The sequence below is a fragment of the Pseudochaenichthys georgianus genome, chromosome 5 (genome assembly GCF_902827115.2).
Source record: "Pseudochaenichthys georgianus chromosome 5, fPseGeo1.2, whole genome shotgun sequence".
Lineage (NCBI taxonomy): Eukaryota > Metazoa > Chordata > Actinopteri > Perciformes > Channichthyidae > Pseudochaenichthys > Pseudochaenichthys georgianus.
Window position 1 is genome coordinate 20,247,035 of NC_047507.1, and position 24,755 is coordinate 20,271,789.

General features: G+C 45.0%; 1 protein-coding gene across 4 annotated transcripts in view; it reads left to right on the forward strand.

The window, feature by feature from the left end:
• Positions 1–24,755, forward strand: part of celsr2 (cadherin, EGF LAG seven-pass G-type receptor 2) — a 77,278-nt gene that overhangs the window by 34,124 nt on the left and 18,399 nt on the right. For all 4 annotated transcript variants that reach the window (XM_034083549.1, XM_034083550.1, XM_034083551.1 and 1 more), the window contains exons 3-8: positions 10,583–10,805; positions 16,031–16,146; positions 16,248–16,336; positions 21,843–22,000; positions 22,376–22,539; positions 22,802–22,927. In XM_034083549.1, coding sequence (XP_033939440.1) covers positions 10,583–10,805; positions 16,031–16,146; positions 16,248–16,336; positions 21,843–22,000; positions 22,376–22,539; positions 22,802–22,927 — 876 coding nt within the window. The remainder of the gene's footprint in view (positions 1–10,582; positions 10,806–16,030; positions 16,147–16,247; positions 16,337–21,842; positions 22,001–22,375; positions 22,540–22,801; positions 22,928–24,755) is intronic.

Consider the following 24,755-nt stretch of genomic DNA (forward strand, 5'->3'; position numbering starts at 1 on the left):
ATGGAGCCCCTCACTGCGGTCTGGGGCTCACCGACAGCGGCACCCGCAGAACCGGAATCCCGCACCATATCAGGCCGAGATCCGGTGGCGGCAAGAAACGCGGGAACGGGGCCCCACGCTATACCAAGCTGGGGCTCCCGACTGGACCTCACCATGGTTTCACCCGCGGAAGATGTCCTGGAGTTAGACTACATGGAGGACGAAGAGTCCACCTCTGAGTTCCTCCTGTCTGACTCGGATGAGCAGGAAGACGACATCTTCATGTCATCGACTCAGGCTGCAAAGCCGGGAGCGATGGCTGCTCCCCCGGGCGACAGCACACCAGCTTCGCCCTGTCTCAGTATGGACCTACAAGCCGTGTGTCAGCGCGCTGCGGCCAAACTAGACATCCCATGGCCCGAAGTGGCCAAGGAGACCTCCAGGTCCCGTTACGAGGGAAAACTTTTTTCCCAAACAACGAGGGCAAAGAGGCAACTCCTCCCGGTCTTCCCGGAGATGTTGGATGAGGTGTCGGTCTCGTGGAGAGACTGGCCCTTTAGCAACAAGGCCCCAATCCAGGGTGCCCACTCCCTTGACTGTGACGGTATGGAGAGGCTCGGCCTGCTCCACATACCACCTATGGAACCACTGGTGGCAGCCCACCTCCTACCGAGGATGGGCCAGCCGCCAAGCAGGAACCCCACGCTGCCAGCAAAAACGGACCGATTCCAGTCTACCATGACGGAACGGGCCTGCAGAGCTGCAGCATTGTCCGCCAGGGCTCTGAACGTTTCCTCGATGCTAACCGCATACCAAGCGGAGCTCTGTGAGGATATGTCGAGCAATCCTGGACCGGCCACTCTGGACGAGATAGCCGCAGTCACAGACATTTGTCTCCGTGTCCAACGCTGCGCCGTCCAGGCCACGGGCAAGGTAATGGGGATCATGGTGGTGCAGGAAAGAGCTAGATGGCTCAACCTCACCAACCCCCCAGACCGGGAAAAGGAAGATGTGCTTGACATGCCCATCGTTCCCGAGGGGATTTTCGGCTCCGCTCTCGCTTCCATGCAGAGGAAGTGCGAGTCGAAAAAGAAGGAAGACGAGGCCCTCCACCTTTGTCTCCCTCGAAGGGTCCAGCCGCGGCCTTTGCAACGGCGGCCCTTCGCCCACGCTGCACCGCGCTCTGCTGGGTTCAAAGTACCAGGACAGCAGAGGGGGCGCAGCCCGCCCCGAGTCCCCAGCCCAGGCAGGAGACGAGGGCGAGTTGGTCTAGAAAATCTCCGGTTCCGGCTGTAGCCCAGGCACAGCCAACCCAGAATTTCGGCCAGCAGGCGAGGAAGAAGAAGCGAGCGGCCTGACAGCCCCTCCTTCTCCCCTCCGTGACGGAGCTGGAAGTTCCTTCCCCGGCTCTAAATGTGTCCCCGCCGCCTCGAGAGATGCCTCAACGCCATCCTCAAGTCCGCACAAAACACATGTCACATCATTATTGTCTGAATAAACCATTTTCCGCTGACGCATCCAGGCTCCGGCCAAGGGCGCAGCTCAAAAAAATGAAAAGAAAGACAATAAACAGTCCGTTAACCATAAATCCCCTTCTGAGAGCAGCTACGGCCTCTCTCAAAAGGCGGATAATAAAACGGGTCTGTGAAGGCACCACCGCCACGCGCATGCGCAGTGCCGGTTGGGGCTTTAAGGGCACTACCGCCACGTGCGTACGCAGTGCCGGCTAGAGCTGTAAAGAACGGCCCGTCAATCCTTCCCCTTTCAAGAGCAGCTACGGCACCTCTCAAAGGACGGATTATTGACGGGTCCGTGAAGCCACCGCCACACACATGCGCAGTGCCGACTGGAGCCGTGAGGGCACCACCGGCACACACATGCACAGTGCCGGTCGGAGCCATAAGAGTGACATCCCAGCTGGCTCTAAGGAGCATACAGCAGGAGATACTCACGATGTCTGCCTGGGCTTCTCAAAACAGTTATAACTTATCTGTTTTCACAAACCCAGAGAGAGTCAACCCACATTCTGGAGAGAAAGGTTCTCTCTCTCCTAGAAAGAAGGGTTTTATCTATAAAGCCCACCGAGCGGAGTCAGATTACAGAGGAAAATTTCCTCGTAAAGCACCCGCTCAACATGGGCCTCATAATAAAACTAAACCCCGAACGCCACGGCTTACGGAGAGTTTTGGTGATTATGAAATGCGTAGTGGCACGACACCTGACTTTTCCAGTGCGGGACGCGCCTACGGGTGCAGTCCTTTCACGGAAGGTGGTCACCACGGACGCAGGTCAGACGGGCTGACAGGGGACTTACGAAGGTCGCCCGGTGAGAGGTCTCTAGAACAGAGACTTCCAGCGGGCACGCGTAAATTACCCGGAGCTTTTAGCGGTGTTCCCCACCCAAAAATGCTTCCTGCCTTCTCTCAGAGGACTTCATGTCCCCGTGAGGATAGACAACACGATATCGTGTATGAACCGCCAGGGGAGATTGCGTTGTCTCCAGTCACACACACTGGCACACAAACTGATCCCTTGCAGCGGCAGACGTCTCCTCTCTCTGAGAACGACACAAGTACCGGGTGTTATGCACCTAGGGACAGAATTACTGTCAAAGGGTGCACCACTCTATGCAGACTGGACTCCTCATCCAAGGATCGAGAGTCCGCTGTGGGTGCGTTACGGTGGAGCCGCGTTAAGTCTGTTCGCAAGGGGAGAAAATGCTCAATGACAGCTGTTCTCTTTAATGCACGATTTAAACGCACCGTTAGGCGGGGACGCACTCGTACACGATTGACCTCCGGGTCCTCTGTACACGTTCCCACCCCTGGTTCTGTTCCCCTTAACTCCGGCCAGAGTGAAAGAGCAACGCCACACACTTACTCTGATGTTTCCACCCTAGCCCGCAATATACGGGCTGGCGGGGATATATCAGCTGTTGTGCGGGCAGCCGTGGCATCCCCCACCACGCAGGGACAGATTGTCTCAGGGGGGGGGGCGATCCTTTACCCACGCCCAGAGCACGGGGCACTATGGGCCTGACCCGTGAGTGGTACAATCTGAATACAGTGGGACTCCCTCAGAAGGTGATAAACACTATTCAGAGTGTGAGAGCTTCCTCCACCAGGTCTCTTTACGACTGTAAGTGGAGGGTGTTTGAGGAGTGGTGCCTTCAAGAAGGGCACATCTCTTTTCAATGTCCTGTCGGGGTGATTTTATCATTCCTACAGGACTTGATCGATAAACACAGAGCTTTTTCCACGATCAAGGTGTACCTGGCTGCTATTGCTGCATGCCATGTGGGCTTTGAGGGTAAGACGGCTAGCCAACATCCTTTGGTTTGCCGTTTTATGAAGGGAGCGCGCAGGCTCCTCCCTGTCTCCAGGTCGCTGGTGCCCTTATGGGACCTGGCAGTGGTTTTAAATGGGCTCAAAATGACCCCATTTGAACCCCTGGAAGGAGCTGACATGAAACATCTGTCACTCAAGACAGTGCTGTTACTGGCCCTGGCATCCGCCAAGCGGGTCAGTAATATCCATGCACTGTCTGTACATCCCTCATGCACTCAGTTCGCCCCAGGGAAAACGAGAGTGTTGTTGAAACCCAACCCTGCCTTTACACCAAAGGTGGTTGGTTCGTGTACCCCGATTGACATTGAGGCATTTCCTCCGCAGCTGGTTTCCTCCGGGGAGCAGCAGCAGGATCTATTGTGTCCAGTCCGGGCTTTGCACACATATATGGACAGATCAAAAGAGCTTCGTCTTAATGAACAACTCTTCGTGTCCTGGGCTAAACCTCACAAGGGTAAGCCTGTTACTAAGCAACGACTATCCCACTGGATCGTGGAGGCGATTGCTTTGGCCTATACGAGTCAGAATCTGCAAGCACCTTCGGGTCTGCGGGCTCACTCGACTCGGGGCCTGGCTACATCCTGGGCTTTGTTCAAGGGTGTTTCCATCCAGGATATCTGTGCAGCGGCAAGCTGGTCTTCGCCGCTCACTTTTGTCCGCTTTTACAGGCTGGACGTCTCCGCTCCAAGCGTGGCCCGAGCAGTGCTGGGCACCTTGTTGAGTCGGGACTCCACCTGTTAAATTCTGGTGGATCGGTGATCTTCGAGATAAGCTCGTCTGGCAATACGGGAGCTACAATATCCCATAGTGAGACATCGAACGGAGTGTTATGAATGAGAACTATAGGTTACTTACGTAACCCCAGTACTCAGAGTAACATGAAGTGAGATGTCTCACCAGACGGCCCTCCTTGCTATGGTGAAGCGAGAAGAGGTGCTTATTTTGAATGAAGCATGCCGTGGCGCAGGCTACTTATAGGGGGTGATTTCCCCTGACGTTGACGTCAAGATCACCAGCCAATCAGGATTGGCGTAATGAGATTGATGCTTCTGTTTGCTCCGCGATGAGGCGCATCCCATAGTGAGACATCTCACTTCATGTTACTCTGAAGACTGGGGTTACGTAAGTAACCTATAGTTTTCATTCATTCCCGGGTCGCCGAGGGTGCTGGCGTTGTTTGTTCGCCGCTCCTCCGCCCCAAATATTGTTCTTTAGTCCAGATCAGAACCTCTCCTGTCTGGCTCTCTACTTTTGAAACGTCAGTCATCAGCAAAAATAGCAGCATCTCTATATCGAATCGACACAGATCTTTGTGTTGTCATCTCCTACCTGCTGGCTCTTTCCTGCTCACCGGTCCCTAGCCCGCTAGCTAGCTAGCTAGCATTATCGGACCTAGCAGGCTGCTACCTAGAAGCTCCTCGGCTCCCTGAAGTCTGCTGAGCTAACATTTCTGTCTCCACCCCAACTCCACCCTAACTCCACGGCTCGTGTGGGTCTTCCCATCCCGCTGCGATCAGCCGGCTTCCCCGCTGACATCGTCTCTCCCTGCCGCCTACAGCCGGTGGCTATCAAGCTAGCTAACCAGCTAGTAGGCTGGTCACCCGGCTCCCACTCTGCACCAGGCTGTCAGCCCCTCCTACGATTCTCCTCTGGAATTATTCTCCTGATATGCTGTGGATTATAATTCTCATTTTATCTGGACTCACACCGCTCCTTCTTCCACGGTCATCCGGCTCCTGGTCTCTGCTGCCCGGGTCCCCAGCATTAGCTAGCTCCGTGCTAGCGCCACTTCACCGGATCATGCCGCCGCTCTACTCCCTGTCAGATCTCCACTCCTTTAATAACCGCCTGCCTCCGGACTGCATGGACATCCTCGCAGATAATGAAATACTCCGCAAACGCCGTCCTCCACACAGAAGCTGGCCGTACGTTTTTATTTCATTCCACGCCTCCACACTCCATCCCGTCCATTCGGTCCTGTCACACGCCCACACTACGCCATCACAACAACACGTGAATCTGACCAATCTCCTTCCACTCCCCCTGTCCACAAACCAAAACAAAAATTCGTAACTAATGCACCATAATACAAATAAAATAAAAGAAGCCTCCCGTGAGTTACTACAAGCTATAAAGTAGATTTTAAAACCGTTTTATAGAATAAAAGCTCACTGCAGGACGTTGTAGAAATGCGTGTGTGCACCACGACAAAAGAGCCTCATTCACTTTACATTGGGGTTGTTTGCGTGGTGCAGACACGTAAATGTAACAAAGTTCGTGAGTCCACCACGCAATGCGGTGTTAAGGAGTCGTGGTGGAGTCACGCATTCTGGTGAGATCAGGTTGAATAAAAGCCACATTCTAAATGAATTCTTTAAAGACAATAACCTGGACTTTCTGTATCTGACCGAAACATGGCAAAAACCCCTGGACTATTTTTCTTTAAATCAAATCACCCCAACAGGATTCACATACATTGACAAACCTCGCCCACGAGGGCGGGGTGGTGGTATAGCTGCTATTATCAGAAAGGAAATAAAAGCTACCATAATCCCCATCCTTGATGTTTCTTCATTTGAACACCTGATCTTTAAACTCTCTGGTCCCACTGCTGCAACTTCTCTCAACACATCAACTTCCCAACACACAGCCGTGGTCACATCCTGGACTTGGTCTGCTCCACTGGTCTCACCATCCATCATCGGTCCAGCCTCAATCTCCACATCTCTGATCACCTGGCCATCATCATGGACATCAACATCCCCATCCCCGCCCAAAAGCAAAAACGCACAATAACCTACAGAAATCTCAAATCCATCTCACCTTCAGCAATCACTGCCTCCATTACCTGCAAGATGTCTGTCTCCCCCCCCCCCCCACTTTCTGAAAACCCATCTGAACTTGTGGACTATTATAACAGCACCCTCTCCTTCTGTCTCAATGACCTGGCCCCCACAAAAACAAAAAATGTCTCTTTCATACACTCCGCCCCCTGGTATACCCCCGAACTCCGCCAAATGAAATCAAGGAAACGTCAACTTGAACGCCAACACAAGAAAACCACACTAACAGTCCATCTTCAAATCTACAAAGACTATCTCCAGCAGTACAGAAACGCACTCAAAGCAGCCCGGTCTAATTACTACTCACAACTCATTCAGTCTGGCTCCAGCAACCCCAAGTGTCTGTTCTCCACCATCAGCAAACTTCTCAAACCCTGTGACAACGCCACCTCATCCTTCACCACCGAACAGTGCAACTCCTTCCTCTCGTTTTTCCAAACCAAAATCAGCAACATTTACAGCAATCTGACACCCTCATCAGCACCCCCCACCTCCCCTCCTGGCTCCCCCCCCTTCACCTCACAGCCCCTGTCCCACTTCTCCCCTGTGACCCCCATGCAACTGTCCGACTTCATGACTGGAATTAACTCCACCTGCACACTTGACCCAATGCCCTCCAAATTTGTTAAAGAGAGCCTCCCTGCCATCTCCCAACTAATCGCCACCATCATTAACTCCTCCCTCAGATCTGGATCAGTTCCCCCCTCTCTCAAACTGGCTGCTGTCACACCCATTCTCAAAAGACCTGGACTCACACCTGACATCATGTTCAACTTCCGGCCAATATCAAATCTCCCCTTTCTGTCAAAAATACTTGGACGTGTCGTTGCCTCACAACTTAAAGCCCACCTCAGCTCCAATGATCTCTTTGAGCCATTTCAATCCGCTTTCCGATCAAAACACAGCACCGAAACAGCTCTTCTCAAAATCACAAACGACCTCCTCCTCTCCTCTGACTCCGGCAATCTTAACATCCTCATCCTCCTCGACCTCACCGCAGCATTCGACACCATCAACCACGCCATCCTGCTGTCCCTCCTCGAATCATCACTCAACATCACCGACACTGCACTCTCCTGGCTGAAATCCTACCTCACCGACAGACATCAGTTTATCAACATCAACAACTGCACCTCCGACACTGCTCCTCTGTCCCAAGGTGTCCCCCAGGGTTCGATGCTTGGCCCCCTCCTCTTCATCCTCTACATGCTCCCCCTTGGCAAAATAATTTGTCGCCACAACCTTCAATTTCACTGCTACGCCGATGACATCCAACTTTATATCTCAACAAAAACCATCACCCCCACAACACACTCCACTCTCACCAACTGTCTCTGCAAACAAACTATCTCCAACTGAACAGTGCCAAATCAGACATCATCATCATCGGCCCCCCATCCCGTATCAAAGACATCCAGAATTTCAACTTCACCATTGGCAGCCACACTCTATCTCCCCCCCCTCACATCCGCAACCTCGGAGTCATCTTCGACAGTCAGCTCAAATTCAACCACCACATAAATCACATCACCAGGACCGCCTTTTTCCACCTCAAAAACATTGCCCGTCTCCGCCCATCACTCTCCTCCTCTGCTGCTGAAACCCTGATTCATGCATTCATCACTTCACGACTCGACTACTGCAATAGCATCCTCTACGCGTCTACGGCATACCATCCAACCTCCTCAATAAACTCCAACATATCCAGAACTCTGCTGCCCGCCTCCTCACCCGCTCCCGAGACCACATCACTCCCGTCCTCCAGAACCTCCACTGGCTCTCCGTCCGTCAAAGAATCAACTTCAAAGTCCTCCTCATTACTCACAAAGCCCTCAACCATCAGGCCCTCCCCTACCTCACAGACCTGCTGCACCACCACGCCCCTTCCCGCTGCCTCCGCTCATCAGAAGCCAACCTCCTATCCATCCCCACCCACATCAATCACCGGACCTGGGGGGACAGAGCCTTCTCCTTCGCTGCCCCCTCCCTCTGGAACTCACTCCCCCAACCCATCAGAGACTGCACTGACCTCACACCTTCAAAAAACTCACAAAAACTCACCTCTTCAATCTGGCTTTTAATGTGTGATTATTTTTGTATTATTTGACTTTAACTATATATTTCTTTGTTGTTCCTTCCTTTTCTTTTCCCTTCACTATATATGTAAAGCGTCTTTGAGCACCTGTAAAAGCACTAACAAATTAAATCTATTATTATTATTATTAATAAATACATCTCCGTGTTCGACCATTGTGACTGCCTAAAGAAACACAAGTATTTTATTGCCTACTGTGAGTTGCTGAATTAATAGCGAGGCAGACAGCACTACCAGAAAAGGCTTTACTTTCCAGCCGGCTGGCCAGCAGTGGCTGTTTGTCCTCAAGTCACTTTGGAGAAGGGTAGACACAAAGTTGTCAATGATTGCTTCAGGTTAAAAGACAAAGTGTTACTGTCTTGCAGATCTGTGGTTAATACAAAGCATTTAACAAACGTTTGCAATGTGAGGTAGTGGACATAAAAATTAAGTAAACCCCGTGAATAAAACTTTGAGGGTCTTCTAGCTTAACAATGAGGCCTCAGTGCTGAAGTTATAAATGTTAGTACATCTTTATCAAAGGTTTTGCCTTGAAGCTCTGCAGCTTTCCTCCAGGAGGTCAAAAGTTCACTGGAGGAGTTTCTCCCTTATTATTAAAAAATATGTAATCAGGAGAAACAAGTTGGCAGAATGTGGTTCCACAACCTGGCAACCCAAATGTGTTTATTTTCATTTAGTTATTACAAAACTTTAAAGCATTTATTTGTTGTTCCTTAATACTAAGCAATGATTTTAAATGTTTTTATTTTAAGTGAAAGCTGAACGTTTAGTCGCTGTGTTCTGAATGACCCTTCGTGGTCGTAGTCCAAAATGATCTCTGCTCATCAAAATGATTCAACATGTCATTATCATCTTGCATCTCTTCTTTTTACTTTGCCTGAATAGCGCACCCCAGCCAGAGTGAAAACACAAACTTGCTTTCAGAGGACTGTGAATAGAGTGATTAATAGTGAGAGAGTAAATAAAGGGCCTGTGTGTGTGTGTGTGTGTGTGTGTGTGTGTGTGTGTGTGTGTGTGTGTGTGTGTGTGTGTGTGTGTGTGTGTGTGTGTGTGTGTGTGTGTGTGTGTGTGTGTGTGTGTGTGTGTGTGTGTGTGTGTGTGTGTGTGTGTCAGCGTTACAGTGGTGCACAGCGGAAGTCTTCCACTCTGCTGACTGAGAGGCTTTGACACAAATTCCAGCTCATGCATGGGAGCGTACAGTCCCGCCTGAGCAACTGCTGCAGCCTCGCATCCAGAGGATCGGGACAAACAGCACATGTGAGCCGGGCGATGGCCGACAGAGTCTCAGTCAGAGGACAGAGTCTCAGTCAGAGGACACAGTCTCAGTCAGAGGACACAGTCTCAGTCAGAGGACACAGTCTCAGTGTCTCTGCACTAAACGTCCCCTCACTCTCTCCACTGTTTGCTTTGTTGTCCTGGTGTGACAGACCATCGGGATTTCAGTGATGAAGTGCTGCAACTAACGCTTTTGTTTTGTTATTGATTAATGTGATTATTTTTCTTGGTTAATCATTCTTTACTTTATAAAGAACATGGTCTTCAAATGAGTTGTCCCAAACCCCAACATATTCAGTAATCAAAGAAGATAAAGTACATTAGAAAAAATCTATATAGGATATGAGGGGAAAGTGTTTGAACCCATCAATTGCTCAGGGCAATATGACTACATTTATTACATTTTATCTGATGCAATAAACTTGATTTCATCTGATTTTTTAAAGTCTGATTATAAGCATATGGTATTGTATTTTAGCTTCAAAATATATTGTATGTGATTTGCTGTCGGATAGGACGCTACTTCTTAATTCTGTTTTTTATTTCTAAAACAATAAATCATTAAGTATCTGTAAAGTATGAATAATCTAAAAATAATCAGCATTCCTTGTAAAACGCTATAATTCCGTTTGATGTCTTCAGAGTCTGAATGCATAAATACTTCTAACTCTTTTAGACATCGAGGTGTCTCCCTAAATATGAATGCAGCAAAAAACTGCAAACATATTCCCAGAGGGAGGGGGGGGGTCACGCTGGGTGTGACACAGAGGATGGAGAAACATTGAAACTTCAGACAGTCGAAGAGAAAACTGTTCATACTTCTTGAGTCAGCTTTCTGTTTAGTTAGCAATGTCATTATTATTTCCATCCACTCCTGTATGTTTTAAACAGTGAAGCTCTTTATTTCAGGCACATATGGGACAGCTGCAGGCACAGAAAGGAAACGGCAGTGAGGATCCCCTGAGGTGGAAGCCACAGGGATGTCTGAGGTGATGCTGCCTGCCATAAACAATATTAATCCTCATTTCTCTCTCCGTCTCCAGGAGATCGCTGCAAGCTGTCGTCCCGCTCTGGCCGCTGCGCCCCGGGAGTCTGCAAGAACGGCGGCTCCTGCGTCAACCTGCTGGTCGGCGGATTTAAGTGCGAGTGTCCGTCGAGCGGCTACGAGAAGCCCTACTGCGAGATGACCACACGCAACTTCCCCCCGCACTCCTTCCTGACATTCAAGGGCCTCTGCCAGCGCTTCCACTTCACCCTCTCTCTCACGTAAGCCCCTCCGCCTCCCTACCACCAGCTACCAGAGACGGCAAAAGTACACGCATCCTTTTCTCAAGTAGAAGTACAGATACTTGTGTTTAAAAATACTCTGGTAAAAGTAGAAGTACTGACTAAACGTCTTTACTCAAGTAAAAGTAAAGAAGGATGGGCTTCGAAATGTACTTAAGTAAAAAGTACCCATAACTACCAGCTGTTTTAAAGAGTAACTGACCTCCCTTTATATTTATAGAACAATAATTCCTAGCTAATGAATGTTTCGATGCTGAACAACGGCAAACAATGACAAAGTTCTCATTGGTCCTTTCTTCTTTGGAGAAGGAAATGATGGATGCACGGATCGTGTTAAAATCAATAGGCACGCAATGACTCTAAATAATAATGATCACGCCACCAAACACAGATTAAAACTAAAGTAACAAACCTGTTTTGAAAATGTAATAAGTAGAAAGCACAGGTATTTGTGTTCAAAATGTAAGAAGTAAAAGTAAAAAGTCGTCAGAAAAATAAGTAGTGGAGTAAAATACTGATACCAGAAAAATATACTTAGGTACAATAATGAAGTATTTGTACTCCATTACTTCCCACCTCTGCCAGCTCCTGCTCACCTGGATCACCTCAGCTGCTCCATCGCCTTTCAGTCATCTGTTATTCACTCCACCCCCACACCCTGCTTCTGCATGCACACTCTCCAGCTACCCCCTACACTGAAGTGTGCTCCCCCCACCTCACATTTATGTAACCATAATGGTGTAGCACTAATGGACTCGCTGAACAATAGCCATTTACCGAGAGCCACTTTGGTGTCAGAATATAGTTCCTGTGCTATTAATACAGAACCACATTAGAGGTGAGCACACGGAGCTGGGAGGTAAAAGTAGGAGCTGTGTAAGGATGTTAATTCTGCTGCCAAGAGTGAGTCTGATCTTGTTACAGTCAGTGTCTTCTGTCACTTTGAGCTGTGAGTCAGCAGCTGGCTTATATCAGGACAGTCTCCCTCACCAAGGTGACGCCAGGCAGAGGCCGTCTTTAGATGAGTCTGCAGTCTAGGGCTGTCGTCGACTGAAAACATTCTTAGTCAATTAACACTCATACTATTTTGTTGACTAATTGATTAGGGCATTTAACCATCAGATCTGTAGAACAGTTTCTCAACGAAGAGTCATGCAAAAGCATCTCTTTAAATCGTGTGTTTAACCAGAGATGTGTTCGGAAGTGCCTTTGAAATACAGATTACATTCAGGAAGAGATAATATTTAAAAAACAAAACACTTAAGACAACTCCTATAGAAGTTTAAGCAGCCCCATTGTAGCACTATGTATTTACAGTATTTCACAGTTTTAAGGTCAGATTTGGGTTTGTTTTTGTGTCGTTTCGCAGGTTTGTCTCCGCGGTGATAACAAGTTGTACAACAACATACGAGGACCTGCATCTACAGGATAGGAAAACTTTGCCTCATTTGCCTGTTAAATATATTTCTCAAGATATTTTAGAAAAGGAAAACATTATCAGACTGAAAAAATGATCTCCTTTTAGACTATGTTCGGGACTTTTCCCTAAAGGGATTAATGACGAAGAGATGTCTTTGCTAACGCTGGCACTTTCTCTGAGAGCGGGAGGTGATATCTCATGGCACAATTAGCATTTAGTAAAAACAGCAAAGATCTAAGCCCAAGGTTTGTTGTTTTTCCGACACTGCACAAAAAGAAAAACCTGCAAATTCTTCATGTAAAATGTATTAGGTTAGTTTTAAAAGTAGACATTTTACTTTTAATGCGGTTTGAGTCATTTCTTTCCACCTAATGGCAGTGTCGATTTACATACCTATATGATTGTGAATGTATTTTCCCAAAGATGAGCAACTTTCCGAATGAGTTATTAGGATGCAGGTGAAGCAGTTGAGGAAATTGAAGCTTTTGTTGGTTGAACATTTGATGGGGGTTTGTAGAGGGGGAGGTGCTATAGAGACGAGCAGATGAGCTGTGAAAACTGAGCACATGCATAATCAGCGGGACCTCCTCCCTCATGAATTGTAATGATGAAATGTAATCAAAGATATAAGCCGTCCTTTCTGTTTGATTTCTGTCACAACAAGGCACAACACGTATCACCTCTGGGATGGCATCACAGGGAATGTGTCCTGCCGTTTAGCTCTTCTCATTGTGTTCCCCGTCACCTTAGACATGCTTGGCGGGGGTTGGCACTCACAATGGCTGCTGGTGGAAATAATATCCCCCTTGTGAGCTTTATGGTTTCGGCCCTTCTTTAAGCAAGGTTCAAATGACAGTGTTATTTGATGGAGAACTGCAAAAACCAGTTTTGAAAGTGGTCTACATTTCACTGGAAGGTCACAGAATCTGTGTAAAAAGTGCCGAGCCTGAGGTAGGAGAGGTCAATAAGTATCTCTGTCACCTGAGCCCGCACTGATCGGGTTCTCGCTGAAAGAGCTTCTGTTATGATGAACGGCTCAGGATGTGGATCTTGTTCTCTCACAGTGACGGCTAATTTTAGGTCTCATTCGATAATGAGCTCTCGATTAAGGCTGAGGTTTCACAAATAAAGGTGCTTACTATTTTGGGATGAGCCCAAATAACATTCCTAGAATTTAACGTTGAAATATCTCCAATATTCTCTGTGTCTGAACTCATGTTTAGGTCTTGGGCCAACTCATTCAAGAGGTACAGTCATGTTAGACCAAAAGCAGCTTAAAGAGGCCCTACTGCAGCCCAGCAAGATTATGATGATAATACAAACATGTTGATATTTAGCAATTATTTGAGATGTATCTTAGCATGATAACATGTGCAAATTAACACTAAACATTATGTAGATCTTAGGCTGATCAAAATGATTTTTTTAAGAATTTGGCAATAAACCAAAGTAAACCCTATTGGTTTCTATCCAAATATAGCTTGGCATTGACCAAAAAAACTGTACCAAATCATCTTGGCAATCCCTACAATATTTGACCTTTAATTAAAACTCAAATGTCCCTCTCATGGTGACGCTAGATGGAAACACAAGTCAGGAAAACCCATCCTTCAGGGAACATTAATATCTGTAGAGAATTTAATACCCATTGAATGGATTAGATATATCAGTCCAGACCAAATTGGTGAATTGACCTACTGACACTGCCATCCCCAGAACTCAAATATTCTTAAAACTTTTTAAACCAACAAGGCTCCTCCTTCATTTCCTATCTGTTTACAACAATTATGTCATCTAGCGCAGATTTCTGTATCTTGATTCAGGTTATAAAATCAATAGGGGGGCTATTTCTTTCCTCCCCACTGCACGCATCCTGTGAATTGCAGCATGATAGCATTGCGTGACACAGTTCTATACATAAGGGCAGACTGGTTGTTATTTTTACTGATGGCTGCCTAATGTGACACGCAGTGATGCCAGATGAGTCAGTATTTAGCTCCGGATGATTACCTTCATAGTCCAAAGGGCTCCGGGGGGCAATGCGGAGGAGCCTTTTAAATCGATCCGTCAAAAGCTGCCAGCCTAGTGAAGAGTAATAGACTAGACCCTGATTCTAGCTGGCGTTCTGTTTTCTTTACTGGATATGTAGACGCCATCTGACTGCTCTATATCTGCTGTTATAATCAGCTGGAGACTCACCATCCTCTTTCCTCCGAGGTCATGATCATGGCTTTTCTCAGTAAGCAGGTCAGTGGTGCCGTGCCCCCTGGCTCCTCTCCAGCTGAAGAATATTGCACAAATGCACAGTTTACCCTCAAACCCTGAAGTCTTAAAGAGTGGGGGTGGGCGGCTGCTCATGTTGTCTGAGAGTATGTATAGATATGTGGATATATGAATGTCATATTTCTTTAAAAAACAGCTTGTCTGGGGTTTAAACACAGAAGAAAGGAACACTATCTTTGTGGGTTTTCAGTGTTTCATGGTAAGTCTGAGATTGAGCTTTTTAAAATAATAAGTCGTTATTAATTTTGAAGTAAATGAAGCTGCTTGTAACTGACGAGTAAACACAGATGCCAGTAAGCCACACATGCCTCTCAGTTGGCAGATGTGCACAGGACACTCATTGTTACGTCCCCTGTGGGATCTTAATGTATAAATCCGGTAGCTAGTGCCGGATGTTTTTCTTGTTATAACACACTTTTACACATCCCAGTGACCCATTTCCACAGAATCAGATTTACGACCACAGACTACAGCTGACAGGTAAAGCGTGATATTTTTAAACATGTGCTCCACCACATACTGTGATCCCACATCAAGAGTGAGGCACTGTGGGCTATCAGGTCCCCGAGTTTGAACCATGTGGGCGCAGATATATTGAAATGTGCATTAATGTGTAAGGATCATGCATCATGGTGGCCCGGGGCGATTTAGTTTCCCCATCAAGATGCAAACAGAAATCTGAAACTAAGGTTATAGTTACAGCAGCTGTCTGTGTTCTCCTTGAGAAAATATATTTTGAATCTGTCGATGTCGAACTGCCTTCCCAAGCGCTTGTTCTTTACTTCCCCCATTCTGCTTCTTTGACATTGCCCTAGTTTTCTGTCTCTGTGTGTCAGTTGATGTGGTATCTATTCATGGCACGCAGATTCGACATTCCTTCACTGTGTCTGCGTTTTCCTCTGACTCGGCCTTGTGTTTATGATTAACCTCATTATCTGTTCAGTGATCTTTGTCAGGCCGCTGCATTGTTAAATCTTGAGCTCATCTTCAGGATAGTCAGCTACACGTCACACTGCATTACTGTAGCACTCCGGTGTGAAGGCTGAGCAAGGTGAAAGAGAGGGGATAGTATGGATGGTTTTTAAATGGGTCAAAGGAAACCATTGCCCTCTTTCTTTTCTCTGTTACGTAGAGCATGGCTGACACAAGCGCTGTCTTACAGAACATGTCTGTGTTTGTCATTTGTACATATTTTTAAAGGCTTTTGTTACACAACATTTTTCTTAATTTCAACACATATAATGAAAAGACCAAAATGAACAATGTGACTTCTACCTGTCTGTCACTCAATCCAATACGTTCCAATTGAAGACATACTTTTAATAAACAGATAATTGTTACTAAGATAAATAAATTGTTTAGTTTTGGTCTTTCAATTAGACAAATAAAAACGCAACACCAGCCTTAAGCTTTAATTCCTTGGTTTAAATAAATGAAACGTTATGAGATTTGGTAGTAAAACATTTAATAAAAATGTAATTGTTGTCTGTTTTTTTTTCAGGTTTGCTACTAAAGAGCCAAACGGTTTGTTACTGTACAACGGACGCTTCAATGAGAAACACGACTTCCTGGCCATGGAAATCATCAATGAGCAGATACAGCTCACCTTCTCCGCTGGTAGAACAGTTATAGTTATCTTCAGGATTGACTGCAAACATATTTAGTCAGTTTCAAAATATCTTTGTCCCGAGTCATTCACGTCTTTCATTGTTTCACAGGTGAGACCAAAACGACAGTTTCCCCGTTCATCCTCGGAGGAGTCAGCGACGGCCAGTGGCACGTGGTGGATGTCCACTACTACAACAAGGTATGATCTATGAATAATGAACAGAAAGTGATTTATGATACGTTTTCATTTATTATAGAGTATTCATCTGTCGTACTCTTCTTCTCAATGTAGACAAATAACAACTAGTGTGAAGGTTGTAAACTGGCGATGCATTATCCAAACACTTGTGTTTGAAATGTTGAGAAAGACCCATTGATTATTTTACTGTACCAGGGTTCCCACGGATCCTTAAAAGTCTTAAAAGGCATTGTATTCATTAATCCTAAAAATAAGCTGTATTGGTATTAAAACTTCTTAAATTAATGTTTCAAATATCTTAAAAATGTTAAGACATGAGGGCAGGTCATTTTTAGCTTTTTGGGTATTGTATGCTCAGAGCAGATTTACTGTCTCATCGTTAGCTATGACATGCGGAAATATAATTTAAAGAAAAATGGTTCAAGCAAGAATCTGTGGCCTGAGGCTGAAGGAACTTTGCCGTTTAGACACGAGTCTGTTATAAATCTTCTCACTCTCTTTAAGAAAGCCATAAAGTATATTTATCAATATGTCGTACTATACATGGTGACTGTGGTGAATCCTCACTGTATTCTTAGGAGGTGTTTTTCTCATTTCGTTATTATAAATAATACACAGTTGCTGACATACCTTTGGTTAAGTCTGTCTACTGCTACGCCCCTCATCAGATGAGGCAGTAAAATACCAGACATAGTTCCTGTAAATATTCAGGGGGAATCACAGGTCTGATCTGTAGACACACACATGTCACTTTATTGCACTGCAGACTGACATGCTGTCTCAATAAAAAGCTTTATCTTCAGGACATCCATAGAGGACAGTCTTTAGTGGGTGAAGTTAGTTGTGTACATTTGCTGTTCGCCTCTTTAGCGCTGCTCAGACTAAAGACTCACTGCTGATGATCTGGAAGAGAGCCAGCGTGAGACACTGATGGAGGGTGAGACTAAAGATGTGAGGGGGGGTGAATACATGAAAACAAGAGAGTGGGAAGGCATCGTTTCTCCAGACATGCTCAAATATGTTTTGACTAATACCAATTCTCAACACCACAACAACTCAATCTGTGGAGGAATGTATGGAGCCGTTGTCTCTGCTCTCTCAGTACTTTCCCAGCCAGGACCGACACACAGGATGTCACATTTTAGTCTATTGAGGAAGTCACTTTGCATCATAAAGATGTTGCCAGGCAACACCCCCGCTGCTCACATTTTCTATTCAATGTCTATGATAACACGGCCGTGTCAATTTTAGCCAGAAGAAGTGATGAAGGGGAAAATCTTGTCGACTTTTGGATGAAAACTAGCTGCTTCTGAGCCAAGGAGACATTATAGTCCCATGAATCACTTTGTACAAAACCATCACATGAAATGAGTCTCTGGCTCTTTTGTTGTCTCACTGACCTGTTAGTTTTACATCTGTAAGTGTGCTGAATGTTTGAAGAGGACTCGATTCTAGTAATTTCAAGTTGGCATGTACAGGACAAGAGAAACATGTTTTCATCTAGACTACTTGTTTGATAACAAAATCAGCTTACCCCTTCTAGTCGATAAGTGAACTATTTGTCTGTTAGCGGTCTTACTCGAGTTAAATGTATTAAGTGAAGTTGTTATTTCATGAGCACATTTGTTGAGGTCAGCATTATGTATTTCTATCTTACTGGATAAGGGCTTTGGTGGCATATAAATGAATGCATGAAGTTAACTTTTATTATTTATGATTTATTAAAAGCATAACTTATCTTACAAACTCACAGAAACATTTCAACAAGAATTCATGATATAACTTTCAATAGATCAAGAATGATGCATTACATTCTACAATATGTTACATATTATATTATATCATATACGTTTACCTGTATAGTAAAGTGTAACCAATGGACAATTTCCCATTCATTATTGAATACATAGCATATTTTAGCACTTAATATTCCAGAAGAGTCTGTGGTCTGAACTAATCCCCCTCGCTGCACATCCTGTGGGCCGCTGAGGTAGAAACATGGCTCCTCCCACAGCGGCCCACTCTGACCCGTCCCTGTCCGCAGGTGGTGGGGCAGGGTGAGGCGGGGAGGGGGCATTTTAGATTGAAATGTGGCTTTCAGGATGGTGGGGGGCTGTGGAGAATGGCAATGACCGCTGCCTTTGTGTTGGGCAGTGAATGATGCGGCCCCGGGGAAGGTGCCCCTCTCGCTCTGTTCTCCAGCGAGGAGCAGCAGAGGAGCGAAAAGAGGGTAAAGAAAAGCCCAGAGAAGTATTGACTCGGGCTTTGAGCGGAGACGCTGCGCTTCAGGGCCGACCCCTCTTGTTGCTATGGTTTTTCTAGTCAATCTTAGATCCCATATTTGTGTTGCTTGCTGCCATGATCTTCCAGCATAACCCCTGCCATCCTCTGTGACAGGGAACTCATATTCCCATAAGCCCCTATAGTAGCGAGCGAGAGCAGTGTTTAATGTGGTGTTGAGCAAATATGTGCGCTCCAATCAGCGCTGACAGGCCGGGGTTTTGTGCGGCGGAGAGACGTCCTGACAGACGGTCATTATTGGAGAGTCAACAGCCGTGACTGATGACAGCAGAGGTCAGAGAAAGGAGCGCCCACTCTGGAGCGCTGCCTGCCTCACAGCTTTCACAGCAAAGGGAAAACCGTGGAAAAGAGCATGTCGGATGATTTCACCTTTGGCAATTCACACCGCATGTTTGCTTGTTTCATCATCAACAAATTTGTAACAAATTGGCGTCAAGGAGCATCAACTGAAAAGTCAAAGCCACCTTCAGCTTCTGTCTCCATCTACTTAACATTTCAGTGTTGAACAAAAAGTCTCACAGTCAAGAAAATAAGCGCTGGGACTTCCTGTGGGAACCTCGCTTCACAACAGGGCCTGTTGTACGTGAAAGAAAACTTGATAAATGTTTCTAATATATCTCTATACAGACTGGGCCGCCAATTAAGCGTCTCTGAAAATGTTAATCTTCTTAGGTGACGCAACAGCTTTCAAGTCAGTCTTTGAAATTATTTACAAAAGTCTGGAGTTTTATTAATCTACTTGGCTTCAGGGTTCAGAGGATTGCTAGCCTTTTCATGGCCACAAAATAAAGATATTGAAAAAACTATAAACATGTCCGTAGGTACAGTATTAGCCTTAGTCTGAACTCTGGGAGGTGTTTAAGTAACTTATATTCACACAACCCATATTTTTTTGTTTTGCATAAACATTTAGACTTTTTATTTATACATCTCAAAATATATATAATTTTGTCCCGGCATTTATGATCTCCGAAGAATGGATCCTACTGACTCGTGACCTGTTGACCAGTTCTCACTTATCCAGTTAAATGTCTCAAGGTTATTTGATAATAATGGCACAAATTGACAGTCATGAATCTCAAATGTGGATTCAACTTTACTTTTGTGATCTCTGAGTTTTATATTAACGCCACCACACAAACTTGACATTTAGTTTTTGTGTGAAATGTCTACACAACTTTTGGATGGATTACCATGAATTTTTGAACATGCATTCATGTTGCCCTCAGAAGAAATGTGTTAATCCTGTAAGTTTAGTTGCAAAACTAAAGCCCATTGGCCTCAGATGTACTTTGTATTTAGTGCCTATTGCCAAATGTTAATATGCTAAGCTAAGATGATGAACGGTCCTCATACAGCGCATTTAGCATGGCTGCGGGCTCCCTGTCTTTTTCACTAGTTTGCTTGCTTTACTTTTTGATTACAGTATTCGTTAAATACATTTCATGTTTTTTGTCCCTGGTGGGCGATAAAGTTGTATTCTTCCCTCTATTCCACATCACACATATTTTAGAATAAATACATACAGTGAGTGAGGTGGAATGTTGTTATAACAGATGGTGTAGTGCTATTATTGCTCTCTCATCACTAACACTCTTCACACTGTGATCACAAGACACTAAGTGAGTGCAGGATGGAGGAGACTGCAGCCTCTCAGTTAGAGTCACATTATGAGAGACTCGTGGAGATTTAATCAAGACTAAAGATACATTCACATGAGAGAAATGTAATTGCAGGCTGAACTGAGGAACAGCTGGACGTGTGTAATAAAGGTCCTCTGATAGAGCTGCTATAGATGTTTCTCCAGCCAATGAAATCTACTGTATATCTGGATTTAGGTGTTGTTTTAATTAGCTTTTAAATTAAAAGACCAGACAGCAAATGTCAGGAAATTACATTCCCAGAGGCTCATGCAAACAGAGGCGAGGACTATTCTAGTTTAACTTCATGTAGAAGGCCAGACAGGAAAAACAGACGCTTCATGTGTGTTTTTGTTGCATTAGCACTGAGCCAACTCTTCCTATCATCTCTGCACATGAGACGGGCTAATTCCTCCCAAATCCTGTCTGACCAGCTGACGGCCCAGCGTCCGCCTGCAGGCCGCTCTCAGCGACACCAGCCTGAACCTACACTTAGGGATAACATGAGCTCTACGTGACCTCGGAGAAACCGGCCGTTTTGAAAAGAGGTCGCAACCTTTTATTGACGGGATCATTATTCTTTCCCCCGCAGACCCCTCCCCCTTCTGTTACTCGCCGCATTGATTTCTTAGACAATGAAGAAGATCCTTTGTCGACAGGGATGATGTCCTGCAGAGAGTAGGCTCATCTCCCCTCTCTCTCTCTCTCTCTCTCTCTCTCTCTCTCTCTCTCTCTCTCTCTCTCTCTCTCTGTCTGTGGTGTGTGTGTGTGTGTGTGTGTGTGTGTGTGTGTGTGTGTGTGTGTGTGTGTGTGTGTGTGTGTGTGTGTGTGTGTGTGTGTGTGTGTGTGTGTGTGTGTGTGTGTGTGTGTGTGTGTGTGTGTGTGTGTGTGTGTGTGTGTGTGTGTGTGTGTGTGTGTGTGTGTGCCTGTGTGTGTGCCTATTTGCCTCTAGCTGCTATGATATGAATTATTGAAATACTGAACACCAGCTAGCTAATGCTGAACGGGGATTGAACTCAGTGTGATGCAAAAATGGCCTTTATTTGTTTTTTGTTTCTTAGTTTCAAAGCTCCAGTTTTTAATCTGGCTCATAAAGCTTCGAGCAGCCTAGCACTGGTTGATATTCCCCAGAAGTTTTTGCACTGCTTTATGGATTAACCCTGTATTCAATGGAGCAGATCAATGAGATATTTTCTTAACAATTTCATTCCTATTTATAAATGCTAGGTGACCAAAATATTTCAGCGTCTTAAAAATAGCAGCAAGGTATTTTCTTCAGTGTTTTATGATCTTTACACGACAAACCAGCTAATTCTCAAATGAATATGAAACTATAGGACGATAATAACTCTTCTCTTCTGTCCATATAAATCAAGCTATGTTTATAGTCACATTGCATACTGATGGGAACTTCTTAAAATAAACCTGTGACATAATTCTGGGATGAATTATCTCATAAAAAAATAAAAAAGAGTTTCCTTTGTTTTGATCAAAGCCTGCCCAAACATAAGGAAGGCGCTTCGTAATGAATCTTGATATTCATGAGTGTTTCTCTTGCTCCACAGCCGATCATGAACCAGGCGGGCCTTCCACAGGGCCCCTCGGACCAAAAGGTCGTCGTGGTGACGGTTGACAACTGTGACGCCTCCGTGGCTCTCCGGTTCGGTCACATGATTGGAAACTACACCTGCTCCGCTCAGGGCAGCCAATCAGGATCCAAGAAGTGAGTCCACAGGAATTCAAAAGGATTATAAGTTATTTCATTACAACGTTAAAATAATTAAAATGTTCGCAACAAACATTCAAAAACAACCTTTTGCTCTTTCCCTCAGATCTTACTTTATTTCTTCAGTAATTTAATGTATTACTTTCTTTGCAAGTGGCTCATTAATAAAGATAGTGAACTTGTTTTGAAATGAAGTGCCACCTCTCCCCGCTTTGCTTTCTCCTTTATTTGAATGTTTATCCTTCTTCATGTTTTTATCTCCAGGGGGAAAATAACACTGCAAAACTGAACTTTGTGTTCCCCCTATTCGTGTTGATGTTGTAAAGACAGAGTAACAAACTCTGTGTGTGTAAACCTGTTTCATCTTCTCAGATCCTTGGACCTGACCGGCCCCCTGCTCCTCGGAGGGATCCCTAAACTCCCGGAGGATTTTCCTGTTCGCAACCGTCAGTTTGTGGGCTGCATGAAGAACCTGCGTATCGACAACCAGCACATAGACATGGCCAGCTTCATCGCCAACAACGGCACTCTACCAGGTTAGTTTTGACCCTCTGCTTGCCACCACACATAATACTCTACTTTATCTCTTAAACCTACGCCGTTTTGTAGTCAAACAATGTTTTGCTGTTGAAGAGAGAGAGGAGAAAGAAGAAAAAAATTAGCTCCGCAGGGAACGGAGTCAGTGGGAAGTAATCATTGTGTCTGCTATGAATAGTTTATCACCCTCTGACTCTTTGTTACTTGGTTGAAAATGATGAATAATGATGAAATAATTAACGTATTTTCCTGCCTTCCTAGGGTGCTCTGCCAAAAGACACTTCTGCAACAACAACCCGTGTCAGAACGGAGGAACCTGCGTGAACCTGTGGGGCTCCTTCAGTTGTGACTGCCCGCTTGGGTTTGGAGGTCAAAACTGCGAAAGAGGTGAGTGGAGATGAAAAGTGCTGCCGAGCCGACCCGAGACTCAACCTGTCATCGAGTAGGAAGCTGTCATCCATCAGGTCAAAAATAAGCAGGGTGGAAACAGTTACTCATGCTCAAAAGGCTACATTTGCATTTCAAAATGAAAGCGCAACTGCTGTTATTGGTGTCAAATGAGAAATCTCAGCTTTTAGGAAACACATGACTTGATTTCAGAGATAACATGCCTCTTGATGACAGGACAGCAGTTTGAATATCTGATTTCTGAAGGATCCGTATCAATTGTGATTGATTATCACAAATGCTTGAGTGTGAATTTTCCCTGGTTTACAGCATGTTGAGCTCTTTAAGACTGTGAAAGACTAAAACATGTTTTTAGACTTTAGTGACCTACAGTCCAGTCGTTTATGTTTCCGACCCGGTGTTCTCCAGTGTCTGTTTTTGTTCCACCTGATCCTCTGCAGCTGTTATCTGTGCTGATTTATGGTTTACAGCAATTTGAGCCGAGACAGAGGAAGAGGAATAAGTCAAGTAAACGACAAAACAACACACCTCTTGCTTGAAGGCTGAAGTAGAATGGGTGAAAAAAGATTTGTTTCGGTGACGCATGTTCATGTGTATATTACATATAACAGGAAGTAGAGGTTTATATTCAAATACGGTCAGGTTTGTTGCATAGAGTGCATACATCTGAGGAAAATGGGGCATGGGATTGTAGAAGTGGAACATAATGCAGTTGTTTATGTTTAATGAGCTTTGATACCTTGAATGTATTATTTTCATAAACAGTGTTTTTTAAATGAAGTTTATGTGGGTAGGAGAAATATCATAGATCCAGCTTGAAGATTTACTGCTTTTCTTTTGTCTTTCTTGATAGTAAACAAGAAACATAGTATATGTTACTTTTATAGTAAACATAAAAGTAATATGTTTTTGGTTTTCTGGACCGTTGGTAACCAGCAAGTGGTATTTTACTCAGTTTGGCGAAATTGTTATTATTCACTGACTTTAGGCTTGAAAATTAGAAGTTGGTTGAAGCTCTTAGATAGTGTGTGTGCGTAAAATGTACTATAACTATTGATCTACTGGCTTCTGCTGGCCACATGTAGCTACGGTTACAGGTGTGGTTAAACTCAGCATAACCTTCACAGTACGATTAATCAGGCAGTGTAAGTGGATTCATTTCAAAGCTTTTGCATAAACGTGAAACATTTTGACTGAAATTGCACTGCAGTTTCTTTCTTTGCATCTCACTCCTCTCTCCAGCCTCCGGTTTATTTGCCGTCACTAATCGATCATTTCGATCAGGTGCTTTGCTGCGCTTCCTACAGTGACAGCCTAATGACAGGGGCAGAGCGTCCTTTCCTGTCATGCTGTGTTCCCGTTTGAAAAAGCTGTGCTCACACACCAAGACTTCCTGCTGATGCATGAACAACACCGGTACAACTGCATTCAAAATGATGTTTAATTAATGTTTTACTGCTACACTCAAGCATTTAGAGTGCTCATTTGAGTTATTAAAGATTCCCTTCATACTCGTGTAAGATACAAATATACAGCTTTGAGGGATAATTTATGTCCAATATGTTTTTGCCAAAATAAATTCAATTCCTTTGTTAAAAAGACTTAAGATAACATCTACTCTCTTGGCCTCATTGAAAAATCCTAAATCTATCAGTGCACAAATACTTTCTGATTCAACGGTTAACGACTTGAAAGTAAATGCTCTGTATTTGCACTGGAGGTTTGCAGGTCTGGGCCCTGAATGGACTTCAAAGTTATGAGATCATAAATCCTCCTCAAAGATCACATTTAACAACATGAAGGAAAG